Here is a 19393-nt window from a genome sequence, read left to right as displayed (position 1 = left end):
CAATAATATGCTGACTTTAAAAATTAATTCTATTACTGCAAAAATAAAAGATCTAGTCATGATCCATTAGTGAGTCCAGAACAGTTGTCTAGAGAAAAGGGGGCAAACAGTACAGAGCATCTTGTCTTCAAAGTGTGCTCTGTTGATGGTTAAGCTGGTTATATATTTGGAAAGACTCGGAGACAAGGTTTAATGTGAGAGTAACAGAGAAACATGAAGAGTCAGTGATGTCTTTTCCTAAGGACCCTCTGTTTCCCAACATCATATTTTTCAGAGAAAGGGAGCACACCAGGACATCTGATGGAGAATTAAGACACTACAAAGGAAATCAGAAAAATACACACTTGGGTTGGTGAGATGGCTCTGCAGGTAAAGGTGCCTGCCACCGAGCTTGACGAGCTGAACCCAAGGCTAGAAAGCAAGACCTGACCCCCAAACCTGTCCTCAGCCTCCACGTGTGCCCCTCCCACAAAACACAAACAAAAGGACTCCTGGACCTTGAGTGTCTTATAAAATACAAAGTCAAGAGCCAAGATACTGTGAATACTTTAGAACAGAATATTAGCTTTGAATTTCTCACATAAATCTCCTGAACTGGAAAACATGATTAAAATATAAACAGCCTGAAATATGACCCACAGCCAAATTGGAGTCATATTATTCTTTCTTCCTGAGTCAAAAACTTAAGGAAAGAAAATGGATGTGTTTGCCTTCTAGTATCATTTCACAGTTGTACTGTGATGAATTTGCTAATTTCAGTATAAAAACATAATTTCAGGATAATAACTTCTAGATTTACCATCAGCACATACCCCTCTCCCACACCAGGCTCTAATCACAGCTGTGCAGCCACTGAGGGGTTTACTGCCAGCCTGGTGGATGGAAGGGTTCACCATAAGGAGTCAATCCAGCTGAGCAGCAATCAAATGTGTGAAATCTTCCGAGATTTTGGTGATTATTTCAACATTCCATTAGGAATTAGAACACAATTATGCCTATATTATACTAATAACAACTTTTCTGTGTGCACAGCTAACTACATGAAGGGAACATTCAAACAAGTATTTCCTCACTTTATGTCTTTATTTAGAAAAATAACTTCATCACACAGTTTCAGAAGACAAAAGTTAAAATTATAGAGACAACACTGGAAGTCTAGAACCAGGAATAGAATACACAGAGTTTACAAGTCCAGAGGCTTGCAACGGAAAACCCAACCGGGAGCTCACTCCATATCTCTGAGTGGCCTCACACTTTCCTCTGGCCATTGTTGTCACACTTACCACAGAACACAACTCGCAAATCTGTGTGAAAGGGGTGGTGGGAGTGCAAATCATGTGGACCCGGGGCTTTGGCTATTTCACTGACTTTTTATTCAACCTCTTCTACGGGGAAAAACTACCTATCAGATGTGCTATACATGGTTGAATAAATAAATCCTTTGAAACAGATTTAGCACATTCAGCTTTATCTGAATATATTATAATTATAATATAATATAATTATAATGGGTTATAATTAGCAAGGCATAAGTTTATACTATAGGTTAATTGACTAAAACAAGTATTATGTCTCAGGCTGAATAAGACCCTGTATTTATTCATGCAATTTTATCTCCTCACAGAAGTAAACCCTCATCACCTCCCCATGTTTTCCCAATACCTCTCTTCCTTTCTACTACACTTCCCACCCCATGCAACCTGAGTTTCAAAAGGAAAAAACTGCATCTTCCACCTAAAAGAATGCTGTATGTTACTATCATTTCAGAAATCAAAACCAGCATCCTCCTGGGCAGTAGTGTCCTCTGTCACACTACCTACTGCAGTATGTACAACTTTCAGCCCATGATTAGAGAGGTAAATCCAGGGCTACTTTATATTACTATGAGGTTCAATGCTGCTAAGATGAGATCTGTGAACAAAAATACATTTTAATACCAAATAGAAATGAAGATTTTTTCCTTACCTGTCATTGGCATGGGTAATATTGCATACAGCAGGCATGGACAATCCTGTATACAGAAGGCATGGACAATCTTGTACACAGTAGGCATGATTAATATTGCTTACAGTATGGGATCAGGTTTGCTTGATACATACTAGATTGGATAATTGTGGGCCAAAGAGGAAAATGACTGAACAGCAAAGAATGCACTGATAACTTAGAGGCCCAAAGAGAGAATGCCTTTCTAGAGTTTAAATAGTAACTGAAGAAATGACTCTCAGGCCTAAGGTGGGCTTGAGTTCATTGCAGGGTGGGTTCAGAGTTCCTGAGGTGTGCTACCTAAGAGTCCTAGGAGAGCCAGACCATTCCAGAGCATTTTGGCAAGAGAGAGGGAGGAAGAACACTTAGAAACGGGGCCTGTGTGCTAGACAGTCAATTTCTCCAATGCCAAAGTAAGAGATACAGTTATAGATGTGGCAGTGAACTTGATTCAGCGCCTGAAATCTCAAGAGCAGAGAGCTCCTGGCAAGGTGGCTTTTCTCCATCCGGCATCTTTCCCAACACAAATGGAATTCTTTTCCATTTGTCTGTCCCTCCCATTCTGTCTCAAAGTGCTTCATATATCTGGAAAGGCTGTTTCTACCTCCCCTGGTTAATTCTTACATGACAACCACTCCTCTGGGAGCCCTAGAATGGGCCAGACACTCCGGGAACATGCCCACCACCCACCTGTCCTATCACAGAACTCATCTCCCGTCTGCCAGTGGTCAACTTTCCTAGCTGGACAAAGGACAGTGATGTTATCTAATGCATCTTTCCAGCATTAAACATCAGATCTGGCACATACAGACAGGTGCTTGCTGAACACACAAACATGACTGATTCAATGATCCCCTCCCTTTCGGGAGCGAAGTTGTTTTTAACACGGTCATCACACTCACAATCACTACCATTCAATTTTAAAAAATATATACTTATTAAGCAATATAAGAACAAAGACCTTAGGCAAAAGTATTTTAATGAGGGCAAAGGTTACATATTTGCATATATTCGGCTTAATCAAAACACCTCTTCATTGACATAACAGCTCACCCTTATAAGCCCACTGGGCTCAAAGCAGCTGAAATGTCCCATCTGACTTGCAGCCTACACAAAGTCAGGCCAGGCCCACCACAACGATCTGTCGGTATATTAAACCCGTAGCTCTTTGTTCTTTAACCTTATACTCTGCTGTAGTGATTCCTCTGTCGTTCCTGCTTGGGTCTGAAGTCTGGTGACGTATGTCTTCCTGTGGGATATTACTTGCTCCTTCTGTACTTGGCTCCAGGAAGACAGTGGACATTATTAAATTATTTGACAATGACAAATTCAACTAGGATAGCATTAGATCCACACATCTTTAAGTAGGTTTTGTTGCTTGAGATTACTCTTGTTTATTTGGATAGAAAGTGCCACTGGGTGGTGGTGGTGCACACCTTTAAACTCAGCACTTGGGAGGCAGAGGCAGGAGGATCTCTGTGAGTTTGAGGCCAGCATGGGCTACAGAGTTCCAGGATAGGCAACAAAACTACACAGAGAAACCCTGTCTCGAAAAACCACAAAAAAAAAAAAGAAAAGAAAAAAGAAAAGAAAAGAAAAAATATGAAAGCGCCTGCTCCTGAAATAAGCCTGAGGACCGATTTAATATTTGATATCAGTTTGAAGAACGCAGCAGGAGCTAGTGTTAAAGGTTGGCTGATCATCTTTATGGAACACTGGGGGATTTAGTCATGGTAAATACCTATTTAAAGACAACCTGGGGTGAACAGTGCATGGAGGTGTGTAAGGTATTAATGAGGCCATTCTCTGCTTTAGTTATTTTAACGTTGTGACTCCTTCTTGGTAAGGAAGAGTGAATGAATAGCTACTGAATCTGCAGATCTCCATTCAGAACATGCCACCTTCTGAGGGATTTCAGGTCTCTCATTTAGAAGGTCCACAAGGCCGAAGGCCAGCCCACACTCCCATAAACAAGCACCTCCACGGCTTGAGAGATGGCCCAGTGGTCAAAGCGCTTGCCCAGAGCATGTGAGGCCCAGAGTTTGGATCCCCAGAACTCACACAGATGACGAGTGGGTGTGGTGGAGCAGCTGGAAATTCTAGCCTCAGGCGGCAGAGATAGAGGGTCCCCTGAGCAAGCTGACAAGAGGGACAAATTGTATCTGTGAGCTCTGGGTCTGACTGAGACCAGCCTCAGTGAACGAGTGGAAGAATGACTGAGGATGATTCCAGACATAAAGCTCGAGCCTCTGTGTGGTTGTATACACACATGCATTTGCACACCCACGCAGTGTGCCCACACACTTGCAAGCATGCATACATACACATGCATGTGCACACATACACACAAACAGAAAAACAGAACTAAGTACATCTCCAAATTACAGCACATTATGGCCGAAAGGTAGTTGAAGACAAACATTCCCCTCCTCAAATTTTAGTTAGATTTTTCTCCAGTGGTGACTTATGTAATAATTCCTACCATGACTACAATAAAACTAATTTGGAAAGAAATTTGAACTTGATAAGAATTCAAATACATGCAAAAGCCATGTCCCAGCTCATGGGAATTGCAAGAGACCCACTCCCTGCCGCCTCCTCTTATGGCTTTAGAATCATGGCAGGAAGCTCTTTTCAGCTAATGGTCTCTCTAATGGAAGATAGTTCCCATTCCTCATCTTGTTCTTCTTTTCCAAAACATTTGAGATCAACTGTACAGGAACAGGTTACATCATAAGACAAAGTCTGTCTCTGATACACACCAATTTTCAAATGTTATTGCCAAGCTCACACAGAGAAGTTGATCAAGAAACACCCTGAAAAGAAACGTGTGTTCTAACCAGTTGGGGTTGATGGTTTGCTGTTGAGGGCAGCCTCCAGTGTGGTCGCTTCCCATCAGTGATGCCCAGTGAGATTTCTAATTATGGTTGGGGTGGTCCTCATCTGAAGTCACACAGAAGTCTGAGGAAATGTGTGTGTTGAAGAAGCAAACATCTACTTTGCTGGCAAACAACAGACAGTTATGATCAGCCTCTGCCTGGGCAATTCAGGAGTTTCGTGTAAATGATGACGATGATGATGATGACAGATTCATTTATTCTACGTGCATGAGTGCATGAACATGCCTGCATGTGTGTGTGAGCACCAAGCATGTGCCTGATGCTGGAGATCAGAAGATGGGGTCAGATCCCTGGAGTGGTCGTGAGCCACCATGTGTGTGCTGAAAACTGAACCTAAGACCTCTGTAAGAGCAACAGGTGCTCTTAATTGTCGAGTTATCTCTCCAGAGCCCAAATTACTACTTTTTAACTAAAATGAAAATAAACTGCTCTTATTTATGAGAAAAGGGAAGAAAATGATTCACTTAAGTTAAAGTCTAAGCTATTAATGAGTAAAGTGAAATCCGAGGAGTTCTGCATCTGTTTAATGTTCTGTGAGGACCGACCACTGGCAATGACCACTTCAAGCAAACAACCCTCAAGTTTTCAGGAAAATTCATTTCTGGAACTTATAAGTTGTCTGAGACTTTGGTCTCTGTGGTAGTTTGAATATATTTGGCCCCCATAACCTCAGAGGGGTTAAGAGCTTTGTTGGAGTGGGTATGGCCTTGTTGGAGGAAGTATGTCACTGTGGGGGCAGGCTTTAAGATTTCCTATGCTCAGGATACTTGCCCAGTGTCTCGACTTCTTGTTGCCTGTAAGATACATAACTCTCAGCTACTTCTCCAGCACCATGTCTGCCTGCATGCTGCCATGCTTCCCTCCATGACAATGGACTGAACCTCTGAAACTGTAAGCAAGCCACCCCAATTAAATGTTTTCCTTTATAAGAGTTGCCGTGGTCATGGTTATCTTTTCACAGCAATAGAAACCCTAACTAAGACAGTCTCATTACTTAACCTGGTTATCTGAATCTAGATTACCTGAATCTAGATTTCCTTGACTTTTAAAGAGAGCGGCAACGCCATCTTTCAGGATCCATGCACTCAAGTACTTGACACTGGTTATCTGCTACTATTCAGCATAATCTTGGTGTTCCCTTTGCCTCTGGAGGCAACATAAGAAAAAACAAACTCAGGGCCAAAGCATACAAGTCCTGATATCTAAGTGTCCTTATAGAAAGGGACCATTGACCTAAACATACATTCTTTTAAAATGTTTTACTAATCCCTTGAGAATTTCATACAGTGCATTTCTATGATATTCACCTTCAACTCCTCACCTTATCTCCTTGCCAGCTCCCTAACCCCCTGGCTTCATGTCTCTTCTTTTTTGATACAGTAACCCAGTGACTCCAGTTAGTGTTGCCCATAGACTCCTAGGCAGGGGCCATCCACTAGACTGTGATCAACCAACCTACCAGGAACCACACCTTTAAAGGAAACTGTGTCTCCCTCCCCTGGAAGCCCTCAACTGTTTGTAGCTCCTCAGTCAGGGGTGGGAGCTCATGAAATACTTCCCCCTCTGTTTGAGAATGTGACTGTCTTGGTCTTGTGCAGGCAACCACAGCCGTGAGTTCACAATACAGTGGTTCTCTCATGGTCAGGAAACACTGTTTGTTCTAGTCCTCCCCAGCCTCTGGCTCTTACAGTCTTTCTGCCTCTCTTCCACGATGGTCCCTGAACCTTGGCGAGGAGGTGCGATACTCTATATTGTCCCCTCCTCCCATTTACGTCTCCATTTTCCTACTTGCCTCCTCCTCTTCTGGGGTTTATTACCTTATGCTAAGCACTGTCTTCTTCCTAACGAGGGCCATAAAACTGAAAGTGACTGAGGAGAGAATAATGAAAGCCATTATCAGTCTGTGAGAAGAGATTGGTGTGGTTTTTCTCCTGGACAGAATTATCCCACGTGTCTGGGAAAGGATAAAATCGATCTTGGGGGGAGGAGAGGACAGAGGATACATTTCACAATTTTGTTTAAGTAAGCGTTGTCAGCTAATCATTTATTAGGTGCTAAAACCCTTCAGAGAAGGAACTGGAGAAAATGGCTTAGTCGTTGGTACAAGAGTGGTGGTAAGGCTGGGGCACCACACACCCTCCGGTACACCCTGAACTTAGGAAATCATTATCTACCCAGAAAATGTAATCATTAAAACATCCCTCAGCCCTTACACCGTCTTCAGCCCTAGTTTGGCTTTTAGATGGTGTGTTTATAGGACTTTGACACTCTAGAGTTGACCTTTCCCTTAAAAAGAACACACTGGATTAATTTGAAACATGATCGGCTTCTCCAAGCTGATTTGTTTCCTAAATATTAAACCTATTGAAAAATATCCCAACTTGGGGAGACGCAGACTTCTCCATGGATATTGTTGACTGACTTTCTGTGTATACAGTCGTCTTCACCAAATCTGCAGCTTCCTGTACACGGTGTCTAAGCCCCAGAAATCGCTGGAAACCTGACCGATGCAAACACTGAGTTTCCTCAGAAAAGCTCTGAAATTTGGGTCTTAGTTCTTTCCTCTAAGGAGGAAAGGTCATGCAGTCCAGCACGATGCTTTGATTAAGGAGTACTTTCTCAAGACTTTGACTAAAATGAGGCAATAATAAAGGACAAGAAGAGGCAGGGAAGGGCAGAGGGCTAAGGTCATAAAGCACCCGTGCTCATAATGAAATGGTTGGGACTCGACCGACTTGGAATGCTTGTGAAACACCACATAGATCACTAGAACTGGGTGTAGGGGATCATGCCTGCGATTCCAGCAGTTGGGAAGCTGAGGCAGGAGGAATGCCACAAGTTGAATATAGCCTGGGGTACATAGTAAGCTGCTGACCAACCTGGGCTATAGTATGAGACCCTATCTCAAAAAAAGGTCCAAATCCCTAATAAAATAGAAGAAATAAGTTGGGCTAAATCATGGATACATTTGTCCATCAAAATACTTTCTGAGTGTCTATTTTGTACTAGGCTTTGAAAACAAAATATGAAACAATGTAGACAAGATCCCTGCTCCTACAAGATAATGGAGGTTACGGAGCTGTAGGCAGACAGTCACAGGGTATGAAAAACATTGAGGGGGGGGGGCGGAGAGGGATATAGGAGTGGAGGGCACTCATAAGGAGAAAACAGTTCAGGAAGGAAAAGGTGACGTCTAACATCTCAGAGAGAGGGACCAGAGCTTTGGAATCCTGCATACCTGAGTTCAGACCCTGGTTCCATTGGTGCCACTCTGTAACCCTGAGCGATTTATGTAATCTCTCTCTGCTTCATCAATAATGATACTGTTGAATGAACACTGATGAAATGTGTGTCACAGACCTGGTAGTTTATAGCCAATGGCAAGTACTCAATAAATGTTAGGTAAAATGGTATTAATGGGGACAGCAGGCCAAGAACAGCCAGCTAAAGGGAAGAGAGGAAGGAGGTGTGTGTCCAGAAATGTGGATCGATGAATGAAAGACCCAAGTTCCAGCCAAGTGATTGTGTGTGTGTGTGTGTGGGGGGGGGTTCTGAGGAAGAGGTGCAGAGCCTGGCTCAGTGGGTGCTCCTTTAGAACTCTGTTCAGAGGAGGATCAAATGTGCGCTAACCACCTTGGCCTTGGTGTGGAGATGGAATGAGGAGTGAAGTGACTGGGGGCAGGAATATCAACATGAGATTTTAAAACCACTCCTTGGCTGCTGCAGATTTTCACACATACAAATGTATCTTAATCCAAAAAAGATCCTGGAGTCACCATTAGCTTGTCTGCTTAGCATTTCATTGACTGACTGATGGATTCACTCATTTACTCAACAAGCATCTATACCTAAAGCTCAGCATTTCTTTCATCCACCCATCCATCCAATGAGCATCAATACCTGAGTATCAGCTTGTCTCTTCGGCACTTCATCCATTCACTCATTTATCAAGCATCCATACCTGCCAAGGCGACAACCTGTGCTGTGAGAGATATTAACAAGCATCACCCTGCATAGCCCTGTTCTCCAGAAGCATCACGTCCAATCATGACAGCACATAGCCTCTCAAGCAAGGGGCACCTTAGCCCAGGTGCTTTGTAGAAAGGTCAGATGGCAGTGCCACAGAACAGACTGCAGAATGCAGTCAAATTCTGACTTCTAAAATATCAAAATCTTTCCAGGAGAAAGATCACTGGTTGTTGCACGAATCCTAATTGCTCTTATAATAAAAACCCAGAGCCAGGTATCAGGGTGAAAGCTGAAAGATCAGAGAAGCAGAGCAGCCAGCCACTACGGAATCCTCAGCCTGCAAGGGACTGAGTTCCTGTCTCCTCTTGCCTTATATTCCTTTCTCCGCTCAGCCATATCACTTCCTGTCTCAACCTCCCTAGTGCTGGGATTACACGTGTGCACCGCCACTGCCTAGCTCTGTTTCTCTTTTAGACTGGATCAATCTTGTGTAGCCCAGGGTAGCCTTGAACTCACAGAGATTCGTCTGCCTCTGCCTCCCAAATGTTGGGATTAAAGGTGTGTACCACCACTGCCTGGCCTCTGTGGCTAGCTAGTGGCTTAGCTCCGCACTCTGATCTCCAGGCAAGCTTTATTTGTTAGATCACAAACAAAATATCACCACAACTGCTTGCTCTTATATTGGAAAAACCAAACTTGGAAAGTTAATTACATGAGTAATATCTTAGTTGTATTACGAAGAGATGCACCCTTGCAGAGGTCAAATGAAATGAATAAGGATGGTGACGGTAAAGAGAAGAAAGGAAGACTCTCATCAAATGAATACCATCTTGGGAGTGTTTGAAGTCGATTTCACCCTTTTAAGTACTGCTGTACCATACGGCAAGAGGGCGTCAGAAGTTCTCCATCGTGGCTACACTCGTATTAGGTTAAAACCTGCTGTGAGAGTGGGAGCTGTTTGCACACGTCAGTCTGAAAGGTGTGACGAAGGAAAAGCGAACGGGAAAGGAGGAGGCCTGTTACTCTCGGTGTTCTGGTAAACCAGAGTGTGGGAAGAAAAGTTGATCGCCTAAACGACAAATAGGTGGACTTGGATTACACTCAGAATCCGTAGGGTTTCACCAGGCAAGCAGAGCAAGTGTGGAATACGCATATTTAAGTCCTAAGCCCTAGGAACTATTTCCAAATTGACAGAGGCGGGGGAGAAATCCCTCCAGATAGGAAAGAAACCACCTGCGTCTTGTTACACTGCTGGACGCCAAGAGTGGGGGGGAATCCTGAGCTTGGGCTCTTCCCGGGCAGTGAGAAGAATCCCAGGCCAGATGGCATTTTAAAATCTAATCTCGCTCTCCGTGTCTCTCCCCCACTAACCTACATTATTTTTAAAGCAGTCACAGCCATTTCCACAAGTTACGGTAATTTGTAGGCACTACCCCTCACCCCTCGAAGAACACAAACAGCAGTCTTAATTGCTATGAGACAGACAGACAGACGGCGGGAGGGGGAGGGGGAAAGACAGAGACAGAGAGTGAATAAAAATTACGGAACTTGTAAAAGCTACCACTCCTAATGAAACGCACACGCCCAACACCTCGCAGTGAGCACAGCTTTTCAAACACGGCCCATTCACACACACATCTAAACACAGCTCACTAACAAAACGTTAAACACACTCGCTCGCCAGGCGCGTTCTTCAAGACTCAATCGGCCACCACTGAAAAGTAACTCGGACGCCCCAGGTCGCTGGGCACAGGCGCTGCCTGATGTCACCTGACCCGTCCTGCCAGGAGCTCCCTGCAGGACTTGGGGGACCCCCAGCCTCCACTTGCCCTCTCGGAAGACCCCTCTCCGTCTCCACTGGCAAGGAAACAGAGTGGCATTGTCTTCGGCCCCGTGTGATTTGCAAGACAGAAACGCTGGCGAGATGGGTCCCCAGCCCAGCCACCTGCCGGAGTCCGCGCCACCCCAGTCCAGTGGAGATCGCCTCCCCGAAGGCTCCCCGACAGCCAGGAGGTGTGAACAATGAACTTGTCTGCCTCGGATCTCCCACACCCAGCCACGGCGCCCCGCGTCCCGCAGTGGGAAGTTAGGAACTGAGCCCGCGGGGTCGGTTCCACGCGCGAAAGGGCCCACACGCGCGCGTCCCCCGGCCGCGCCCCTCGCGTCGCCTGTTCGGGGCTGGCCCGTTACCTCCTTCCTGCGGCTGGGCGCCCCGGGGCGGGTGATGAGGGCGGTCTCCTCGCACACCACGGCCACGTCCTCCACGAACACGCAGTCGGGCAGGCTCTCGTCGGCCGGCAGCTGCACCACCTGCAGCCCCAGCTTGCTGCCCAGCACGCCCACGTAGAGCTGGTGCTGGCGCTCGGCGCGAGCGAAATCCACCTCTTCACCCTGGGAGCGCCTCAGCGCGTGGCGGCACAGGGACTCGGGCGGCGCCCGCACCACGGCGTGGGTGGCCCGGCCGAAGGCGGAGGGGTGGCCGAGGCCGGCCATGGCTCGCACGCGGAGGCGAGGCGGCGGCGGGGTTTGGCGCGGCGGCCGGGTCCTCTCGAGAGCAGCGCGCTCCTAGCGTGCGAGCCTGCGAGCCTGCGAGCGCCCAGCGGCTCCTCTTGGCAGCCGATGAATGTGCTGCTGCGGGAGCCCGGCTCGCGCCCGGAGCCCTGCCTGCGCCACTGAGCATGCCCAGAGCTCGGGGCGCCACTCCTGCGCTCCGGGCGTCTGCAGCAGCCCGGCCTGGGTCAGTCACGATGTGGAGGAGGCTGGCCACCTCTCAGCTCTGACTCCCTCCCTGGGCCCAGGTGTGTGCATCCCACAGCAGGTGCACACCTCCCATGGTCCCCCACGGGGACCTGGAAAGCAGGTCGTGCTCTACTAGCCCTGCTGGAAAGGACTTTATGGTCAGGGCACGAGGGGAAAGGTGATTGTAGATAAACTTTCCCACTTTCGCCTGCTGCGGGCACATGGGACCTAGGTTCCCAGCCTGGCAGCCTGTGTTCACCCAAATTGCCTTGACTTCCTCCAGAATGACCTATTGCCCCACGTGCAACTCAATATTGTACAAAGATTGCGTTGCTTCTCACTCACGAGAAAAAATAATTCAGGAGACAGACACATGGATATGATGTACATCTAGAAACCTCTTTTCAAAAACAAAACCAAAACCAAAATAAACAAACACGGTTACTTCAAGCCCACAGGGCAATTAAAAGAGGGAGGAAAGCCTGGGTCTCTGCGTTCGTCTTGTTTATCAGCATACCAGCATACCTAACCTATCTCACCCTCCTCAAGGCTGAAGGCACAGTGATAAGCCTGAGGCATGTCACTGTGGGCTTTAACAATGTCCTGTTGCAGACTTCCCAAAATGCACTGGAATGTCACTGGTATAATACGTCAGTGGTCACCTTGAATGCCAGGAACGGCAGGGCTTGGTAGATGTGTCACCCTTGATGAGCTTACAGGACCCCCACCCCTACCTCCACCCCCACCCCCAGCCAAGCAGGAGCAAGCATCTCATGCACTCCTCCCAACTACCTTAAACAGCTGAGTCTGCAATAACAACAACCGGCCACATCTGCACAGATGAATTGTGCAAACCTCTCACCCCACCCCCAACCCTTCCTCTAGAAGTTTTTGTCAGGATCCCAAAGATCCTGGGGGGTCTCTGAACCCCTTTAGCTGTACTTCTAGCCACATTGATTAAATCTCCATTCTCGGGCTGGAGAGATGGCTCAGAGGTTAAGAGCACCGACTGCTCTTCCAGAGGTCCTGAGTTCAATTCCCAGCACCCACATGGTGGCTCACAGCCATCTGTAATGAGATTTGGCACCCGCTTCTGTATACATAATAAATAAATAAATCTTTAAAAAAAAAATCTCCTTTCTCTGCCATTCACCACTATTCTTCTCTTGGGGACCGGTGGCTGAATGTAGCCCATGGGGACCCCCAGAGCTGGGGACTTTTGTTTGCCCTAAAACTCAGGTAACATAATAAGTGAATTTAGCCGGGTGGTGGTGTCGCACGCCTTTAATCCCAGCACTCGGGAGGCAGAGCCAGGCGGATCTCTGTGAGTTCGAGGCCAGCCTGGACTACCAAGTGAGTCCCAGGAAAGGCGCAAAGCTACACAGAGAAACCCTGTCTCAAAAAACAAACAACAAAAAAAAAAAAAAAAAAAAAAAAAAAAAAAAGAATGAACTTAGAATACTTCTCTCACTACAACCAGTTCTGAAGAAAATGTGGTTCTAATGTGTTTGTCTCCAGAGCCTACAGAGCCAGGAGTAAGCAGCAAGCATATTGTTCCTACGATAGAAATGTGCACACTGTCACATGTAGCTTCACAGTTTGTTCCCTGACCTTGGGGAAGAGATCCCAGTTTCCTTGCAGCCTTGCCCTTGCCGTGGGCACACACACTTCTTGGCCTTGCTTTTCTTTCTCGGAAGAGTCTTTCTTTTGGTTGACAGCGATACAAAGCTTCCATTTCTTTCCTCTTTCACACCTCACAGCTTAAATAATCCAGTGGGTATGCTCTGTTCAAGAGGGCCGTCTGTACAATGGAGGCTGCACCTCTAATCTCTCACAAGACAGCATTCACCTATGTGAAGGCAATTCTGTTCTGCCATCGCTCCCGACCCCGGCACTCTTGAAGCCTGACCCAGCAGAAGCAGCTGCTGGTTTGGTTTCAAAGTCCCTTTAACATCCAGTAGTCTTCCTTTTGATGAATACCAACTTGGCCATGTCCCTTCTAAGGCATGGTATTCAGACAAGAGATTATTCTTGCTGTGTCTAACTGACAGGCACTCTGGCAGTTTAATCCAGGGGGTATGCTCTGTTCAAGGGGACCGTCTTCACAATGGAGGCTGCACCCCTGAAAGAAGGCTATTGCCCTCTCCCCTTACGTTCTGTAACATACTACTAATTTAAAGATCATTTTGATCATTGACTATTATATTTGAACTAGGTGCAGTGGCTTGTACCTGCAATCCAAGTACTAGCCCCAGAGCCAGGTGCCAGGCTTCTGTGGACACTATTCATTTCCTCAGTAGTCTAGTATCAAGGTCTATGCTCCAGCCATCTTCTAGAACTCCGATCCTAACGCTTAGGAAGTCTGGATAGCTAGGAACAAGTTCATCTGGGTCATCCTACAGTGATTGTCCCAGCTGAACCCAGATGGATGGGGCGTTCCTTTTCTCCCTTTCCCCAAGGATGACTTGAGTTTATAATTGATATAGCACCTTCCAGATTCTAAAATGAGAGGGCTTCCCTGAAGGACAACTGTGATTAGTCACTAGAAGCAAAATCTCTAAGACCTTCTAGGTTCTTCAAAGGCAAAACTATCAAAGGGCCCAGCCTGCCCTATTAGCACTAGCTTAAAAATTAGAAAATACTCAATGGTTTTTAGATGATTCTCACAAGTGTTCAGAAGGTAAAAGTTCACCCATGTGTCTAGCTTACTCGGGTTAAAATGGAAGGTTTTGTTTTTCCTCCTGTCCCTTGTTACTGTGGACTTTACTCAACACAGAGGCTGTACCACCTCTGACTGGCCATTACCCAGCCACCATTATTCATGTCTGTGCCTCACTGGAGACTCCACACTTTTCTGGCACTCAGTGCCCTCAGCCTCACTGTGAACAGGGGCCTGTGTGTCACTGAGGCTCCTGTTAGCCTAGCATATGATCAAAATGGGTAAATCTCCCCCATAAATAGTTGTTTTCCATACTGAAATGGCACAGCTTGTTTTTTGCAAATCTAATTTTGTAGTTTATCCTTACTTCATGTCATCTGCTTCATTCCAACTTATCTAAGTTTGAGTCTGTCATCTTGCACATTATTTATTACTTGTAGTCTATGCCGTCTGAAATTTGATAGCAGTGCCTGCTGTCTCCTCTAAGCACTTGTCAAGAAACATTAGAATGTGTATACCCCTGAAAAGAGTAAGAAAACCACCCCCGATCCAGGAAATTATAGTTTACATGCCTTGTGCTTCAGCAATGAAAGACTGTTCTCAGGAAAACAGACTTTATTGAAGCTAACACATCTATGAGTTCATCTTCCTCATGCATATTTATCAAAAACTCTTGAGGCACAACACCACACCATATACTTCAGAGCAATGCAAATAGCATAAGATGATCTTTGACCTTGAAGCGCTCAGAATCTTCCCAGGAAAAAACCCAAGCTATGCAGAATTGGAGCTACGATGAGCACACGAGAAGGCTGTAAATGACAAAGCACTACAGGCAGCTGGGGAGGAGTTGTCCCTGTGGCCGGCAGGAGGGGAGGTGGTTGGACTTGGTTTGGGAATTGGATAACGTTTTAGGATGTGAGTTATTGAAAGAGGGGAAGAGAATTCTAAGGGAAGTATGTGCTAGAGACATGCTCAAGAAGACAATGGCTAGATCAACTCAAGGTTATTGAAATACTCTAGCTGCGACAACAGAACCACCTCAGCATATGTCTTGACCTCTCAGCCTAATACTGGTGTTCCTTGGTTTGCAGCTCTTTTTCCAAGCAGCATCAAGGATCCATCCTTTATTCTGTTGGTCCAACTCTTTAGTACATGGTCCCAGGTCCGTGTGCTTACCTTCCTCATGAGGAAGAACATAGGGTACCATGTGTAAAAGCTATGATGGATCAGGCCTGGAAGGGATGCACAGTCTTCTGGTCACAGTCCTCTGGCTAACAGTCATTCACCCAGTTATAACAAACATGGAACAGTCTGGGAAATACAGTTTTGTGTGGGTCCAGAAAGAAATAAGAGGCTGAGGAACACGCTAGCTGATGTTTGTTTCTAGCACAGTGGACAGAATGGGAAACAGGCAAGCTAAGTTTCTCATCCATGAGCAGTGGGGAGACGTGTTAGAGAGAGCGAGGCTAGGTCCTGGTGCCAGACCACGTGAGTGAAAATGAGGAGTCATTTTCCTTCCTGCATGATCTCAAGACATAACGGCCCTTTGCCTTAGTTCTATCCTCATTTATAAAATGGAAAATAGGGAACCCATTATCAGAAGGTCACTTTGAAGGTGTTACTAAGCAAAGAGCTTTGAAAGTACTTAAAATAGTGCCTGCAGCCCATCAGATGTTCAGTAAATATCATCCATTAACACTCTGTGTGTGTTCAAGCATGCATGCAGGGGTAAAACGTGAGCACCTGGGGCAGAGGTTAGCCCCAGGTGTCGTTCATTAGGCACCATCCTCCATGTCTTTTGAGCTAGGATTTATCATTAGCTTGCAACTCACCTAGTAGGTGAGGCTGGCTAGCTGGTCAGCCAGTGAGCCCGAGGAAGCTGCCTCCCTAGCAGTGGGTTATAAGCATGAGCCACCATGACTGGCTTTTGACATGGGTTCTCACGTCAAATTCAGGTCTTCATGCTTGAACAACTGACTGATCTCCTACGGCCATTCAAGGGGCTGAACAGAAGACTTTGAACATGTTCTCTTATCAGAGGCCAAACTGCATCTGCCCATCCACTGACTTATCAAATCATGCAAGTGTCCTGCTTTCCAACAGAACAGAGGCCCTAGACTGATGGTCACAATCTCATCGTGGTTGTAGTCATAGATCTGGGGTGTATTCACTGAACCATTGCTCTGCCAGAGACTGTGCTAGCCACCAAATGTGTAGCTGTGAATCACAAAGTACAGTGTATTGCCAAGTGCCCCATTTGACCTTCAGTTATGTCAAAATATTTATAACTAGTTTCATATTTAAAACTTGGCATGCCTAGAGCTGGTTCCAGTAAACATAGCACCATGGGTAAAGTAAGAGAAAGGATGGGGGAATGACCAGAATGAAGGATGGAGAACTGGCACAGGCCAATTTGATTTGACAAACTTAGAGTTGTTTCTATTTCCCTACTGGATGTTGAAGACAGAAGCAGATTTTTTTTTCATTGACAGTATTGTTCTGCATTTGAAATCAATTTAGACATAAAATACTTGAGGATTAAAAGCAGAATTTCCTGCGTTAGTCTTTCCTTAATTTTCAGCAGATACAAGTTATTCTTTCACTGGGGGTGGGTCTTTAGGGATGAGACTGGGAATATTAAAAGGGATGGAGGACTCAAAGGTGACCGGGCGGTGGTGGTGCATGCCTTTAATCCCAGCACTTGGGAGGCAGAGGCAGGCGGATCTCTGTGAGTTCGAGGCCAGCCTAGTCTACAGAGTGTGTTCCAGGAAAGGCGCAAAACTACACAGAGAAACCCTGTCTCGAAAAAAAAAAGTGACCATGTCCATCACAAGTGCTAGAAACATGGATCTAGAAAGCACAATGCATCTGTGAACTGGTACTAAACCCTGAGAATTCCAACACAGAAACATTTAGAGAAGGGTGAACTGCTAAGTGTTGAAGACTTCCTTTAATCTCTGAAGGAATGAGTGATGTTTGGTCAAATGGGCAGGCAGCAGATTACAGATAAGGAGGTAATGGTGCCAGGGTATGGTTCTAAAGTCAAGACACAGCTCTAGTCTCAGTCTGTAAACCCACCTGGGATTTCATTCATCACGGTGGAGAAATACACAACCCCTTGATGCAGCGTGAATTTTGGATGCAGAGACACTTGAATTCATTCCCACTCCTGCTGCGTTTAGTAACCTCTGCAAGGTCGAGTCATGCTTTACTATTCTCCATGTTTCTATAGCCTCAGAGGATTGTGTCACCTGGAATCCCATTTTTATTGGGCTTAATAATATGAGGTGTTCTTGTAAAGGAGATAGGAGGAAAGAGGGGAGAGGCTGGAGAATGAATTCCACGGCTCTCTTTTTGCCTTTTTGTGGTTCTAGCAATGGTTTTTCTTCTAAAAATAGTTTGTGTTGGCGAACCTTCAGCTGGAGTCTGCAATGCCATTTACAGCCATTATCCCTAACAACGAGTGGTATCTACCGGCTTCCTGGTTTTTGCCAGTCTCTGGGGCCTCAGTGTTCTTTGTTCTCTTTACTCTGCCCAGTCCTCTGAAAACATTAAGTAGTCTCTTTCAAGTTCTTAGCTAAGTATGCTATCTCCTTTTAACAGGGAAAATCACTTGAGTTTACATATAAAGTGGAAATCAGAGTTGCCACAAGGCTGAAATGTGATTAGATGGAGAATATTAATAGTGCTCTTACGACGTGCACTATAATCAATACCAAAGTATCCATCTACCTGGTGTAACATATCCATGTTTACGTTCAAAATGCCCAAGTCCCTTCATGTGAGAAAGTCTATAAAAAGCCAACAACTGACAGGATGCAATGTAGCATACTCAACAAATGGTCTCCAAAGCGCAACCTTTTCCACTCCCCACCTCCTCATGCATAGACAACATAACCCCTCTGCATTTCCATAACTCTCTACATCCTTCTCTGCTGATATCAATCTAGTGTAAATAACCCATCCATGCTCAAGTCGTTGCAACCACGTTAGAAGCTAATGAGAAAAAACAAATCCTGAAGAGTGTGAAGGGTCATTTAAATGGGTTAAATTTTTTTTTTTTTTTTTTTGGTTTTTCGAGACAGGGTTTCTCTGTGTAGCTTTGCGCCTCTCCTGGAACTCACTTGGTAGCCCAGGCTGGCCTCGAACTCACAGATATCCACCTGGCTCTGCCTCCCGAGTGCTGGGATTAAAGGCGTGCGCCACCACCGCCCGGCTAAATGGGTTAAATTTTAACAAGAGATCTGTGACATTATCCCTAAGGAGGTGGTCATCCACTGAGGTATGCATGGCCCCAAATTTTACAATTGTTTATCCAGTTTCATAGAGCTTTTTGTGACATTGTGCTTCCAGGAGTATTTTTTAATGGGAATTTCATACTTAATTTCATGGGGAGAATAAATAGCTTGAAGGAAAAGCCTTTGCAATTCAGAGGTAATGAAAATTTTGTGTGTGTGTGTGTATGTGTGTGTGTGTGTGTGTGTAAAGGAAAACATTTCTCTGCAGCTCAGATGGTTCTCTATCTCCTTATATGTGCTTACACACATGCACTGCAGGGCTGTCTGTAAAGTGGCTCTATTTCCTTATACAGATGGTGCAACACCAGGTTGGCAATGTCAGAGGACTGTTGCGTTTGCTCTTGTGTGGATGGAAAACTGTTTTGGTGTGACCTGTCACAGAAAAGCTTTCTTCTGGTGTCCTTGGTCCATTGCTTTCCTCCCAACTTTGCATGTCTTGTCAATTGGGTTGGGTGGGCTAATATAGGCCCATGACTTCAAATGCCACCTTGATTTCATCAATGTTCAAATCTTCATACAATCACAGTCATAAAATTGAAACTAACCCAATGTCCTGTTTTCCCTTCTAGCCCCACCCCTTAGTCCACACAGCTGCACGAGCAAGCTGGTGATCTAAGTGTCTCCTCTTCTCTTTCTTCCTGGCCCCCACATGTTCTGGCAGACTTACCTCCTTAAAAATGACTCAAATCCACCCATGTCTCTCCAACCACAGAGTCACCACCTAGCTCTAAATGATCAACTCCATGGATTATTGCAACAGCAGTTATGTGCCATGTGGGGTTTTCCAAACCGAAAATCTGATGGAGCTCCTCTCCTTCTATGACTCCTGCTTCCCCCAGAAT

At 45.6% G+C, this 19393-nt stretch overlaps 1 protein-coding gene across 1 annotated transcript in view; it reads right to left on the bottom strand.

The window, feature by feature from the left end:
* The window catches only part of Ddah1 (dimethylarginine dimethylaminohydrolase 1), a 131338-nt gene extending 119811 nt beyond the window's left edge, over window positions 1-11527 (bottom strand). The window contains exon 1 of the mRNA XM_052731079.1: window positions 11043-11527. Within this exon, the coding sequence (XP_052587039.1) occupies window positions 11043-11345 (303 nt within the window). The 5' untranslated portion in view covers window positions 11346-11527. The remainder of the gene's footprint in view (window positions 1-11042) is intronic.
* Between the last annotated feature and the right edge of the window lie 7866 nt (window positions 11528-19393).

This window comes from Peromyscus californicus, unplaced genomic scaffold (assembly GCF_007827085.1).
Source record: "Peromyscus californicus insignis strain IS unplaced genomic scaffold, ASM782708v3 Scaffold_9__1_contigs__length_137607984, whole genome shotgun sequence".
Classification (NCBI taxonomy): Eukaryota; Metazoa; Chordata; class Mammalia; order Rodentia; family Cricetidae; genus Peromyscus; species Peromyscus californicus.
This window is presented reverse-complemented; position numbering and strand designations above follow the sequence as displayed.